This window comes from Chinchilla lanigera, unplaced genomic scaffold (genome assembly GCF_000276665.1).
Source record: "Chinchilla lanigera isolate Chin_1 unplaced genomic scaffold, ChiLan1.0 scaffold00024, whole genome shotgun sequence".
NCBI lineage: Eukaryota > Metazoa > Chordata > Mammalia > Rodentia > Chinchillidae > Chinchilla > Chinchilla lanigera.
In genome coordinates this window covers 13,311,641-13,325,397 of record NW_004955425.1, presented here as the reverse complement: position 1 = coordinate 13,325,397, position 13,757 = coordinate 13,311,641, and the positions used below count along the sequence as shown (strand labels likewise).

The following is a 13,757-nucleotide window of genomic DNA, read 5'->3' as shown; positions in this document are numbered from 1 at the left end:
ATGGTAGATGTTAGAGAGACAGAGAAAGAAAAAAGAAAGAAAGGTAGGAAAGGATTCAAAGGCAAGGGCTGGTAAGCTGGTGGCAGGCTGAAGAACAAAAAGTCGAGCTCCTAGAAAGCAGGAGTTGTTGCTACTCTCTATCTGTCTAAAAAATAATGAAATGACTTCCACTGTCCTCTAGGAAGACGGAAAAGAGCGATAGAAGCACTCAAGCGGAAAGGGAAGTTCATCATGATCATCTGAAGTTTCAGTATAAAATAACCCTGGCCCCAACTAACCTAAGATGTCATATCAGAAATTGAAGGTCATGTCATTTTAACTAAGATTTTAAAATACCACATCTAAGATAAGACCAAGGTCCTAAGATAGTCACACTGAATTTATTCTACTGTAGTTTTTAAAGAGCTCTATCTTGCTTGAAATGTATGTATATTTTGGATACATTTTTAAAACTTTAATTTTTATTGGTATATAGTTGCAGTACATAATTATTATATTCATCTTGGCAAGTTAGTACATGTACATAATACAGCTCAATTCTTTTTACTTCCCCTTCTCCTCCCCTCTAAGATAAAAAGCACTGGAAATGTTTATCCTGAAAATTGCTGCTATTAAATAACTTCCCCACCTCAAGAATGTTCCTTAACTCTAAAACAAAAAGTGCTGGATTACCAAGAGTCTAGCTGAGTGAGAATTAAAATCAAGTATTGTCATCCTCGTGACTTTAATCCACAGTAAAACCTGTGTGTGTGTGTTAACTAGCTCTGACGATACACACTTGTGGCCCTGTAGTGAGTTAGATTTAGAAACAGAACCAAACAGGAACCACAAAGGTTTCACATAGGTTCCTGCTTCTCTCAGTATTTTGAATAAGACGGGAACATGTTCTTTAGTGAAAGACATTTATCTTGTTGGTTATATAAATTACATATTTTCTTTTTTTTAGTTTTAAAGAGAATAAAAATAACAATACAAACACTGTAGAATTTCAAAACAAGATGATAGGAAATTAACAGTGATTGTTATATTATGTATTGTTATCTTCAAAGTAGTTGCTCAAATGACCAGATATAGGCGTACAAAACAAATTACATATTTTCAGTACAATGTTTCACTGATAAATTTAATTTTCCTTTTGTTCATATTTGTTCTAATGATTCGTTTCACAAAGATACAATGAGCATAAATTACTCTGAAATATGTGGAGAGGGAACCGGCTAGCAGGAATCGGTTCACTTTCTTTAGTTTTCAGGTATTATAGAGGCAACGCCCTCCTGAAAGGACAAGAGAAGCACAAACAACAAGAGGAAAAATCACCCATCGTCCCTCCAGCTTAACCCAGCACCATCGACATTCCTACGTACTCTTCTAATATTTTTAAAAATATTTCAATTATGGAGTCGAATGTACATACAGAAGAGTGCATACAATTTCTATATATAGTTTAACAAATAGTTAAAAAGTGACTACCAGGGCTGAGGATGCAGCCCTGTGGCAGAGAGCTTGCCTGGCCTTCTTAAAGCCCTGAGTTCAATCCCCAGGACCACACACACACACACACACACACACACACACACACAACTAAATAAAGTGCTCAGTGCACCGCTACCCAGTTGAGGAAACATTGCTGAAAGCTCCTGCTCAGCCCTTTCTCTGTCCACACTTGGTCACCACTGCCCTGATTTTTACAGCAGCCTGTCCCAAATTAACGCCTGTTACCCACTGTCACCTGTCATCACACCCCCGAATCATGCACTGTAACTGTCTTTCTACTTTGTATAAAAGTACTTACAAATGTGTGTTTTCTTTCGTGCCTTGCTTTTTAAAAAAATCCAATATGATAACACTCACTCTGTTACTGTACTATATCACTATCCCACAATTTATTTACTGGGTATTTAAGTTGTTCCCAAGTCTTAGATACCATAAATAAATAATATTTGTATGTATGTCCTGCAGAAGGTAGCCAAGTATTTGCTTAGGAGTATAATGGTTTGCTATGAACATGAATCGCAATTGATTTCAGGCTAGGGCACGTGGTTCAGTGGTAGAGAACTTGACTAGTATGTGCAAGGCTCTGGGCTTAAGCCCCAGTAGAGAAAAAGAAGGAGAAAAAGAAGAACAAGAAAAAGAAAAATCATTTCTAGGAAGTATGGCCATGATTTCTTGATTTGACATTTGTAGTAACCCTCATTTTAATGGAAAAATGATATTTCTTATGTGGCTGAATCCATTTATTTAAGGAGTCTCCTTATCGCTGCTTCTATCTTTCCTTTTGTGATGAAAATGAACTGTGGCCCCTCTTGATGGGGTAGATCTTATTAAACTTACAATTTATCCACTGTGATTTATTATTCACTTATGATAGCTCTACTTTTTTGTGTGCCTGATATAAAAGGTGAGCATCCTTAATCCCCAAACTCCATATCTGAGCACCAATATGAAACCACAATTTGAAACACTACACTCAACTTCATTGATGCGTTACAGTCAAAATTCAGGAGCACTAAGAATATTGTACAAAATTATCTTCAACCTATGTTTACAAGATGTGTATAGTGAGACGGAAGTGAATTTAATGTTTAGACTTGGGTTCTCTCCTGTAATATATAATTTTGTATATGCAAAGATTCCAAAATCTGAGATTCTTCTGAGTCCAATCATTTCACATAAGGGATACTCAACCTGATTTTAAATTACAAAAAAGAAGAAAAAATAAAACTCCAAAAAATACTTTTGACCATAATATCTTTGTATTTAAGATAATGTCATTAGCATAAATTACCCAAGGGAGAATTAAAGTGGTAAAGGGTAGAGCAATCATATTTTGTAACTTGAATTTTTGGTCAATAAATCTCTTCCTCTGCACTCCAATTTGTTTGTGATAGTGAGACAAAATCTTAAAACTTACAATAGATAAAAACCAGACCTGGGGCTGGGATGTAGCTCAGTGATAGAGCACACGTGAGGCTCAGTTTGATCTTTAGCGCTGGAAAGATATCGGGTATACAATCTCATAAGTTGTGGTCTCGTACACACATAACTTTTCTTTGCTATAATATTTAAACACTCATTTCGAATAATCTCTAGGGAATTATTTCTTTAAAAAGTATGATAAATGTTTGCCCTGCCAGGGAAATCCTAGAATTCAGCTTAATCTCTCTGTGAACTGTTCCAGTTTTGACTACACAATTCTGTGATGGTGAAATTAAAATGTCCTATTTTCCAAAGTCGTTTCAACACTTCCTTCCCGTCTCCTTTTGAAAATAATCGTGGAGTTGCTCCGTGTAGCCTCCCTGCTCCCCCTACTTCCTCACGGCCTGGCAGTCAAATTGAACCTGATAATGTGCTTTGACACAGGGGCCAGGGTTGCTAAGAGACCACCCGCGCCACATGCACTTTGGTCTAGCAACGGCAGACCCAGCAAAGACCAAGGAGCAGTCACCTCCCACCACCGGGGATTGTTCAGGTGAGGAAGGGGCGCCCATCTATGCCCACCGCCAACGCCTCTCTCCCTGTTTGTGGAGCTCCCGGGCAGACGGACTGAGGAAAGCCACGCTCAAGGCTGAGGCCACGGGAGGGGAAGAATGTCATCTGGCAAACCCACGTATTATTCTTGCCTCCCGTCGCTGAACACAAGCAGATGTATTGAACGTAGCGAAAATTTCAGACGCTCACTTTGCTAATGATTGCTGTGTAATTTGGGGCAAGTTCTTCCTTCCTCGGGGATTGGAACAATTTATTATAAAGATTAATCAAGATGAAGGGACAGCACTAGCATAATTTTCATGTTTCTTTTTCTTCTGTCTTAAAACTAAACTCGCCTTTTTAATTTTTTTGGTTTTCATTTATACTGGAAATTGAAATTCAGGACGTTCACACTGAGATACATCCCCAACCTTTTTTTCTTATGATTTTCTAACTTGAGACAGTCTTGCTAAGCCCTCAGTTGCCCAGGCTGGGCTTGAATTTACAGTCCCTCCTGCCTCCAATTACAGAGGTTCATCACTATACCTGACTTCATTTTGATTTTAAGTGAAAATAGATAAAATATTTTATTATCCAAATATTTCAGTTTTTTACAAATATTGACATTCATTTTAAGTGCATTTGTAAGGAACTTCACTGTATGGCTTTGAAAACATAATTTGCCTTTGCCCTCTCTGAAAAGGAGATTAAGAATGACTCCAAACTCTCTGTCTGATGGACTCTCAGTAAAGTGTTCTGACAGTGTAGAAAACAGACCACAAATTAAGACCTTAAAAAATCACAGCCATTAAAAACAAAAAGCTGAGCATGGTGGCTCACACCTGTAATCCCAGCACTCAGGAGGCTGAGGCAGGAGGATCTCTGTGAGTTCAAGACCAGCCTGAAGTGCATAGTGAAATCTTGTCTCACAAAGACAAAAGAAGCCCCCCAAAAACAAAAAACAAAAACCAAGAAACAGAAGTCATTTCTGTAACAGAGAAGTAGAGTAAATTAAACATTTGATGTCATAGTCTGTGGTCAAACCAAGAGAGAAGATCTTTAGGAAATATCAAGAAAATGTAGAAAAAACATTGGTTGTTTTGTTTGTTTGTTTTAATTTGGTCACTACTCACCTTTCCCCAGTTTTTAAATTTTCACTTCCTGATAGGTGAGAAGGGAATGAAGATTGCACCAGTGCCAATAAACACGATTAAGTGATAAGTGGTTGCAGGTACTTTATAAATACTGATAACAAACCACAGAGAACGGTCATTATGATGTTTCTTGAGCTATCTCTTAAAAGAGGCAAGTCTGGGGCCAGGAATATAGCTCAGTGGCACAAGCACCTGCCTGGCAAGCACAAGGTCCTGAGTTTGATTCCTGGTATCATTAAAAAAAAAAAACAAAAAAAAAAACAGAAAAAGAAAAGAGGCAAGTCTGGCACATGAATAAGCCTGTGACTTTTGAGGGCAAGTGGTCAAAACAAGTGAGAGGAAAACAGTTTGCTTCATGGGTTGGTTAAAAAGCACTACGCAGTATTCCCTCTTCATCACTATGATTTTATAATGCAAATGTTATATTGCATTGAAAGAGTCAGAATTATAAATGTATTAATTGGAGGATACTTCTTTTCCCCCTAGGCACCAGGAGTATTCTGAGTATGACTGGGAAAAGCTGGATATTAATTTCTACCACCACTCCCCAAAGTCTGGAAGATGAAATTGTGGAAAGACTTCTAAAAGTCTTATTTGTTTTATTTGTAGACCTAATGTCTATGGTGTATGTTGTTGTAACTTCTTAGAAAGCCTCTTTGCTTTCCATGTACATTTCAAATTGAATTCCAGTGAATAAAAATGTGTATTTTAATATGTTGAGTGATGTTAATTTGCTTTTATCTTTTTATTTTAAAGAGAGTAGTAAAAGAAAGAAAGAATAGCAGCTAACATTGCAAACATAAACAAAACAAAGCAATATAACCAACACTGCAAACATAAACAAAACAAAGCAAGGGCATGAAAAGTGATACAGGTTTCAAAACATAATGATAGAAATTAACAGTGGTTGTTATATTATATATTGTTATCTTCAACTATGTTGCTCAGATTACCAGATGTAAGAATGGAAGATTGTTCAAACTATTAAAGAGAATAAGAAAATAATTATTAGATAAAACATTAGAGATAATACAGGGTTTCACTAGATAAGATTGTAGGAATTCACCAATGGTTGTTCCGTTGCATATTGTTGCCTTCAAATCAGTGTAAGATAGCCTCCTTAATAAATAGTGCTGGAAAAACTGGTTTTCCACATACCAAAGACTAAAACTAGACCCCTGTCTTTCACCATGCACTAAACTAAAGTCAAACTGGATCAAAGATCCAAATATTAAAACAGAAGCACTAAATCTATTGGAAGAGAAAGTAGGTAAAGATCTTGAAGACACAGGGATAGGCAGAGAATTCATGAACAAAAACCAAACCGCACGGGAAATACTTCAAAGAATCAACAACTGGGATCTCATCTTATTGAAATGATTTTGCACATCAAAAAAAATCACCAATAGAGTAAAAAGAAAACCCACGTATTGGGAAAAAATTTTATCCAACTGCCCCTCAGACAGAGGACTTCTATCTAGGATATATAAAGAATTAAAAAAAATCAGGACCCCCAAATCCAAAGACCCAATACAAAAATGGACATCTGAGATGAAGAAATACTAATGGCAGATAAATACATGAAAAAATGTTCAACATCATTAGTCATTCGAGAAGTGATATTAATTTAATATCAATTTATTCTAGAAGCCAAGATATTATAGTAGAAATAACCTTGTGTATTATTTAGTTCTTTATGGTTTATAATTAATGTTCAAATAAATTGAAGTGAAAATTTTTCTCCCAGAGGATCTTCACTACAGAATCATAAAATTTTAATTTTTAAAACATTATTTTTATTTGATATATTGACTAAAATTTGCAAGTGAAATTATCAGTGAAATTGATTTTTAAGGCTATGTATACCTACTGAAATTTTCTAACATTCTATTTTTAACACACCAAGCGTAACACCCCAGAAACACAATCTTTACATGTAAGGATACTTTACAGTCATTTTCTTACACATATATTTCATAAGTTTGTAGGTAGATTTTTTTCTTAACCTTGGGTAATTAAAAAAAATTTCTATAAACAAAAATTCAAGGATTAGGAAAGGAAATACCTAAGAGAGACTGTTAAGTAAAAGAATTCATAAGAAAAGAGGTAGAATAGAGTATAACCTGTGCTAACATACTATTTGGAATTAAGCGCTCACAGTATGTCATATGACATAAAGCTTACAGTAATCCTAGGATGCAAGTATGTATTCCCCCCTTTACTAATAAAGAAATTAAATCTTGCAGGAATTATGCCAGGTTGAGACCATAACTAAGAAGCAGCGAAACTAGATCTTGAGCCTTACAATCTGTAATATTATAATCCTGCCAAGGGTAAATGCTAATGCATTAGTAAGATCAGTATAGTTAAAAACCAACCCCTAGAGGTCAACTTTTTTCCCCCAACAGTAGTGTGATATTCACATCTCTCTTGCTGTATTTAGGATTGCTTCTATTTACTTAGCATGCAGAAGCATAAAAATAAAGCATTAAAATCTTCTATCAAGAATAAAAAGATTAAGCCAATCTGTGCAACCTGGTGATGCATTCTCTTGTCCTGTTTTCTAAACGCCCTAATCTTCTGACAGTCAGTGTTAAAATATAACTGTGGAACTGCTTTTTAAGCTTCTGAAAAACAAAGATCTCTCTGTCCTTTAGACGTGCTGATGTTTTCATATTGGGCACACACGCTTAACAAAACTCTAATTCCTTTCATGTGATGACCGTCTTCTCAGGTTTGGCCCAAACATTAATGCAAGATTTTGTGGGACCTAATGAAGTGTGAAAGGAATTGGACCTTTGAGACATATCCCTTCCCTGACTCTCACCTCACTTTTCAGTGGAGTTATATAATTAGCCATAAAACAGAGTCAAACTGATCATTGATTAAAAGCTGTTACAGAAAATCATGTTCTTTTCAACACATTTCCACAGCCTTCTTTGGGTGTTTATGGACCACCTCCTGTTGCTGTGATGTGTTTCTCCCCAGCCCTCACCAGGATTTCTTGGAACCCATTATCAGATCACTGGCAGATGAGTAAAATCACTTGAATCTTGAGGCGATTGTTTGTTTTCCTGGGAGTCTTCCTGCAGTGGGTGATGTGGACAGAACTATGGAATATGATGCTAGACTGTACAGAGTCCAAGCCCTGGTTTCACCTCTTAGCCTTTGATAGCTTGTCTCAACTTCCTTTCCTAAGGAATGAGTGCCTATGACCTTGGTTTGTGGAGATGACACGAGGTAACAGGTGCTTAGCACAGTGCCTGGCATATGGAAAATCCTCAGTTTTTGGTAGATTACTGTTATCATCCTCAGCTGACTGCAGAAGTGCTGTTTCTACCTTCCACAGAGTCTTAGTGAGCCCTGGTGCCCCTGCCATTCTACACTCACCCCTTACACTCAATGACCTTACTTAACTCACTGGCCCAAGGAAGTGATTATATTCCGCTGGAACCTTGACATCAGGGAGGAGCCCTGCTGGTCTAAACTGGCTGACTCTGCAGAGCTTCTTTTGGTTATTTTTTCAACCTAGTAATTACAGCTATTTATCATAATATGACTTGAGAAAAGGAAATATACATGATAAACATCATTTTAAAGCAAGTAATCACAGTTACAATGTGTAAGCATTGTGGCATTATTATTATTATTATTATTATTATTATTATTATTATTATTATTATGGCACTAGAGATTGATCCCAGGGCTTTTGCACTGAGGTATATTTCTAGAGTCTTCATAATTATATTTTAAGACAGGCACTCAATAAATTTCTCAGGCTGAACTCAAACTTGCAGTAATCCTCTGGCCCTAGCCTCCCAGCATGCTGGGATTGTAGGTGTGTTCAACCATGTCCAGCTTGCCCTGTGGCTTTATAATTGGAAATAGGTCATTTTTTCTTCATGCTTCAAAAATATTGGTTAGTTCCTTTATTCAAGGCGTAGTGTAGGACAGCCAGGTCAAAGTAATGAGCGAAACATTTTTCCTGCTCGCTCAGAGTTCATAGTCTAGTGGGGAAAATGAATACCCATATGGTGCATTGCAATTGGGCAGGATCCGGAAGGACATGCCCAGGGTGTTATGGCAGTACCCTGAGATATGGTCTGAGAAATACCAGCAGGAGCAACTTCTAGGAGCTTGTTAGACATTCAGAATCCTAGAACCCCTGAAACCTACTGAATTCAGAACCTGAATGGTAACAAGATTTCCAGTGATTCATATGCATGCTGTGGTTTCAGAAGCCCTGGGAAGCTCACTGAACTGAAAGTTCTTCCCTTCTTGTTGCTTTGGCTACTGAGCAGCTGCATGACCTTTGGACAAGTTGCATAGCCTCTCTGGGTGTCATATTTCCATGCTAAAATGAAGAAAAAATAAATGAAAATGACATTAATACTCTCTGTTTTTTGTTTGTTTGTTTGTGTGTGTGTGTGTGTGTGTGTGTTTTCTTCTGGTACCAGGAATCGAACTCACTACCTTGTGCTTGTCAGGCAGGTGCTGTGCTGCTGAGCTAAATCCCCAGCCCCAATACTCTGTTTTGTATATCATATAAAAATGCTATGAATATTAAATGAGTTGGGCTGGAATTGCCATGAAAATGCATAACAGAAAGGGATCATATAAATCTCAGTTATTGTAAGAAATCTCAACAAGACAGAATTAGCTCATGGGTAAGAAACACATGGATTTCCTTCAGTAGCATTGGAAAACGATTGTTTCCATGAATTGTAAGAGTACTCATGGCATATTTAGGCAACATGTTTTTCCCAGAGCACATTTCTGTGACACTTCATAGACCTTAACTTTCACCTGTGCTATTACCATCAAACCCCTAACTGAAGTAGATGGTGCTTCTTAACTTGTCATCAATAAATAGGGATTACCTGGCCATGCCTATATGCAGATATCTAAGTGCTATTAATTTCCTAATCTCTTGGAATCAATTCAATTGGACTAGCAACCTTTTTAGTTCTTTGGTACCTTGAAGAAATAGCCCTCTATTTGAGAAAAGAGATCAGAAAATGATTGCCAGAACCCTCGTTAGTTATAAATACCAAGATTTAACACAGAGCACCCTGTGCTAAGTGTTTTGAATACTCACAAAATTTAATCTGTATTAACACACAGATAAGGGCATGTGGGCTCGAAAGAATGAAGTGAAATGCCTCAGAGTTCACGGAGGATATGCTAACTGTGCTGATGCAGCGAGAAGATGAGGGAACCAAGACACCGACCTCCAAACCATCTGACTCTAACGCCTTCTTGTTAACCATTCAGGGACTGGGACTCATATCAAGCCAGAGAAGTTAATAATTCACCACTTCCTCATTTGGAGGTAAAAGAGTTTGGGACAACAATGAAGCATCTCAATCCCAAACTTAACGAAGCAATTCAAAACACATATCATAGCATGCTAAATGTGTCCTGAAACATTGCAGCATGTTGGTTAGCCCCTTCTCAGAAAGCTCTTTCCTCTTGTCTAAGTTTTCAGTTTATCATAAAATGGCATATGTATTCTCCAGCCAACTGAGAGCCATTGTTTTGTTATCAAATATGAAGTCAGGCCTTATAAACAGAGGTCTAAGGTCACTGTTCTGCATTCAATATACAAATATATTAAAGCTCTTCCATAAAGTCATTTTGCTGTGGATTTCTTAATACAAGTAATTGAAAAACATCTCAAATATATCTTGAGTGGCTTGTTTCCAAAGAACTTACAAGTGATAGGGCTGGGGATGTGGCTCAGTGGTAGAGTACTTGCCTAGCATGCACAAGGCTGTGAGTTCAATTCCCAGTACCACCAAAAAACCAAAAAAAAAAAAAAAAAAAAAATTGTCCTGATGCTCTCAAGCTGAAGTTCCAGGGCTGGGGGTTTAGCTCAGTGGCACAGCGCCTGCCAGGCAATTGCAAGGTCATGAGTTTGATTCCCGGTACCAAGAAAAAAAAAAAAAAAAAAAACCTAAAAAAAGAACTTACAAGTGATATTCTAGTAAATGAGCCAATTACTTGGGCTCAATAATGCTTCTTGCATGACCTGCATTCAATAGTTTTGAAGTGTTTAGTGACAAGGGATGTAGGTGGCTTAACATTTTATGTGTCCACTTGAATGAGACTACTTACATGAAAAATAAGTCACATAGCCACGCTAGTAAGAATGGCCAGTTCCTAACCCTGGGCGTGATGCTATGAACTGCTTCTGTACAGTTTGAGGGGAAGGTTGGAGGGAAGCTATGAATGTTTACTGAAGCCTGCTTATTGTTTTGGGTCGTTCTCTGCATGATTGCTGATCTTACTGGGACCAGTCCTACTAACTAAACAAACTGTGGGCAAGATGCCATGTGGGCTACTCTGAGATCAGCAGTGAGCCCAGACTTATTTATAAACCCTCAGGAAAAGCTCCAGCGCATGCTCCACCATCTGACCTAGGCCAGAGTGAGAAAAGATTAGTGTGAAAGTACAGGAAGTCCTCTGTGGCCAAATGGGTCTCCAGTGTAAGCCATTTGCCCTTTTCAGCCAGGAGGAAGCTATAAATTGATTTCTAGAGTGTCAGCATATTTGGACTCCTGTAAAAGCTATGATCTCAAGGCACACAGCTTGACCTTTTAGGGGCTGTTTATGAAAGTTGATTATAACTTGCATCATGGAGATCATTGACTCAATAAATATTTGTCAAGCAGCCACTGCCTGTCTGGTACAGTTATAGGTGCAGGAGTACACTGGGGAATAAGGCAGCCAGGGTCCTTGTCCTCAGGGAGCTTACTTTCTGATGAGGGAGACAGACAAACTGATAAACACATGAGAACTTCACAGCCTGCAAGAAAATAAAAACAGCAATAGGACAAAGGTTTATGTGAGGCAGAATATTTTTAGCTAAATGAATCTAAGAGACCTTTCCTGAGAGAACATCACTGGAGCAGCAATGTGACTGATGAGAAGACCCAAAGAAAATAGCAGGTATGTTGCCACTTAGAGTAAAATGCCGCCCCAAAGTCTCATGTGTTCAGATTTCTGGCTTTTGGAAGATGATTGCTTCTTGGGGGGTGCTGTAATCAGCGGCTTAACCCATTGATGACTCACATGCTGTTAGGAGGTGGGCCCTGGTTAGAAGAGTTTGGTCAATAGTGGCATGACTTGGAGGGATGCACTCTGGTCTCTGGTTCATCCTTTCTCCTCTCTCTCTGTCTCTGTCTCTATTTCTATCTCTGTCTCTGTCTCTTTATCTCTTTCTATTTCCTGGCTGCTATGGGTTGAGCAACTTCCCTCCACCACCCCCTCCCACCACACTCTCTCATCTTGCCCTCTCTGCCTTGGGTTTAGCCAACCATACAGAGACTGAGCCCTCAGAAACTGCAAGCCAAAATAAACCTCTCTTCCTTTAAACTGCAGGTGTTGGGTACTGTGTACCAGTAACAGGAAAGTGACTGAGACAAGACACATAGTCCCTGCAATGGGTAGAATTCATTAAAGCATTGGGAAGCCCAGTGTGATTACAGCCTAGTGAATACATGGGGAGTTGATTTTTTGGGGTTGACAAAAATCAGCTTCTACCTATGTTCTCTGACATCTGGCCTACAAGCCATTAGGAATCTTCTGTGGCAGAAAATAAAGAGAACATGAGTGTGGCAGTCAAGGTGGAGCGTCAACTTGATTGGCTTTGAGCTCTGTCAAGGGCCTTAGTAAAGCACACTTCTGGGTGGGTCATGGGGGTGTGACCTTGGTTTCTATATCTGATCCCTCACCCCTTCTTCTCTGGCCCTGTTTCCCCTGCTCTGCTTCCTAGCTACTATGATATATGCAGCTCTGTGGTGTTATACCCTTCTGCAGTGATGTTTCTATCTTCATACCAGCCAACCACGGACTGAGATCCTGAAACCGTGAGACAAATTAGATCTTTCTTCTTTAAATTGTGGTTACCAGGTACTGTGTCTCTGTGGTAGAAAAACTGATCAATACAATAAGACCTTGTGGAGTTGTCTGTTCATTCTAATGGTACATGTCATGACTCAGGCTGACTAGTTCTCCAAGGGTTGCAATTCCTCCATGGTTATTCTAAGTTAGCCCCTAACTTGGCACAATATTAGGTAGCCCCATTATTCTAGTAGATGAATGAACAACTGTTTTTAGGACAACTTTTTAAAAACCACAAACAAAGCTAAACTATATCTGCTGTAATTTTTAAAAAATAAATAATAGCTTTCTTGACATATAATTCATATGCCATTTAATTCCACTGACATAAAACTTACATGCAATTCTAAGGGTACAATTCATTATGTTTGCTGTGCTTAGAGAATTGTGCAACCATCACCATAATCAATTTGAGAATATTTTCACTATCCCAAATACAAACTCATTAGTACCCTTTAGTCTGGACAGACAAGGAGGACCTTCCTTGCCCTGGGCAGCCATTAATATAATTTCTGTCTCTATAGATCTGCCCTATTCTGACCATTTCATATAGTGAAATCATATAATATGTCTTTCTCTCTGCTTTTTCTCTCTGCTTTCTTTTGCTTAGCATAATATTTTCAAAGGTCGTGCATGTTGTAGTGTATACCTGTACTTTTATGGTAGAATTATATTCATTCTATGGATATAGCACATTTTATCTATTTATTCATCAGTTGATGTATATCTGGGTCATTCTGATATCTGATTATTATAAATAATGGTGCAAATGAACATTCACAAACAAATCTTTATGAGGGCCTATGTTTTCATTTCTCTTGGTTAAAGACAGCAGTAGAATTACTGGATTATATGGTGACTCACCCTGCTGGGCTATTTTACAAAGTGGCTGGCCCACATGTACAGCTTTTGAAATGTTTTTTCCTGATCACTAAGGGAAAAAGAACATTTTGGCACCCTAAGAATCCTTAGAATTTCAAATGGTAAATAGGTAGATTATTAAATAAAGGCCAAAGACTAAGGGACTAAAGCATTTACCTCTTTCCTCTTAATTTAGTTTGAATTTTAAAACTATTATCTATCCTTCTATGATCTATGTATCTCTCCTCTATCTTTTATCTATCTACCTATCATCTATATATATATATATTCAGTGGTAGAGTACTTGCCTAGCATGCACAAGGCCCTGAGTTCAATCCCCAGTACCACCAAAAAAAAAAAAAAAAAAAA

The 13,757-nt window shown here is 37.9% G+C and overlaps 1 protein-coding gene across 2 annotated transcripts in view; it reads left to right on the top strand.

The window, feature by feature from the left end:
* Mrln (myoregulin) overlaps positions 1–5,336 on the top strand; it is a 13,362-nt gene extending 8,026 nt beyond the window's left edge. Inside the window, exons 2-3 of one of the 2 annotated variants that reach the window (XM_013514763.1) lie at positions 3,361–3,469; positions 5,109–5,336. In XM_013514763.1, the coding sequence (XP_013370217.1) occupies positions 3,394–3,469; positions 5,109–5,269 (237 nt within the window). In that variant the 5' untranslated portion in view covers positions 3,361–3,393 and the 3' untranslated portion in view covers positions 5,270–5,336. The remainder of the gene's footprint in view (positions 1–3,360; positions 3,470–5,108) is intronic. The other variant, XM_013514764.1, reaches the window with a different exon arrangement.
* The last annotated feature ends 8,421 nt before the right edge of the window (positions 5,337–13,757 follow it).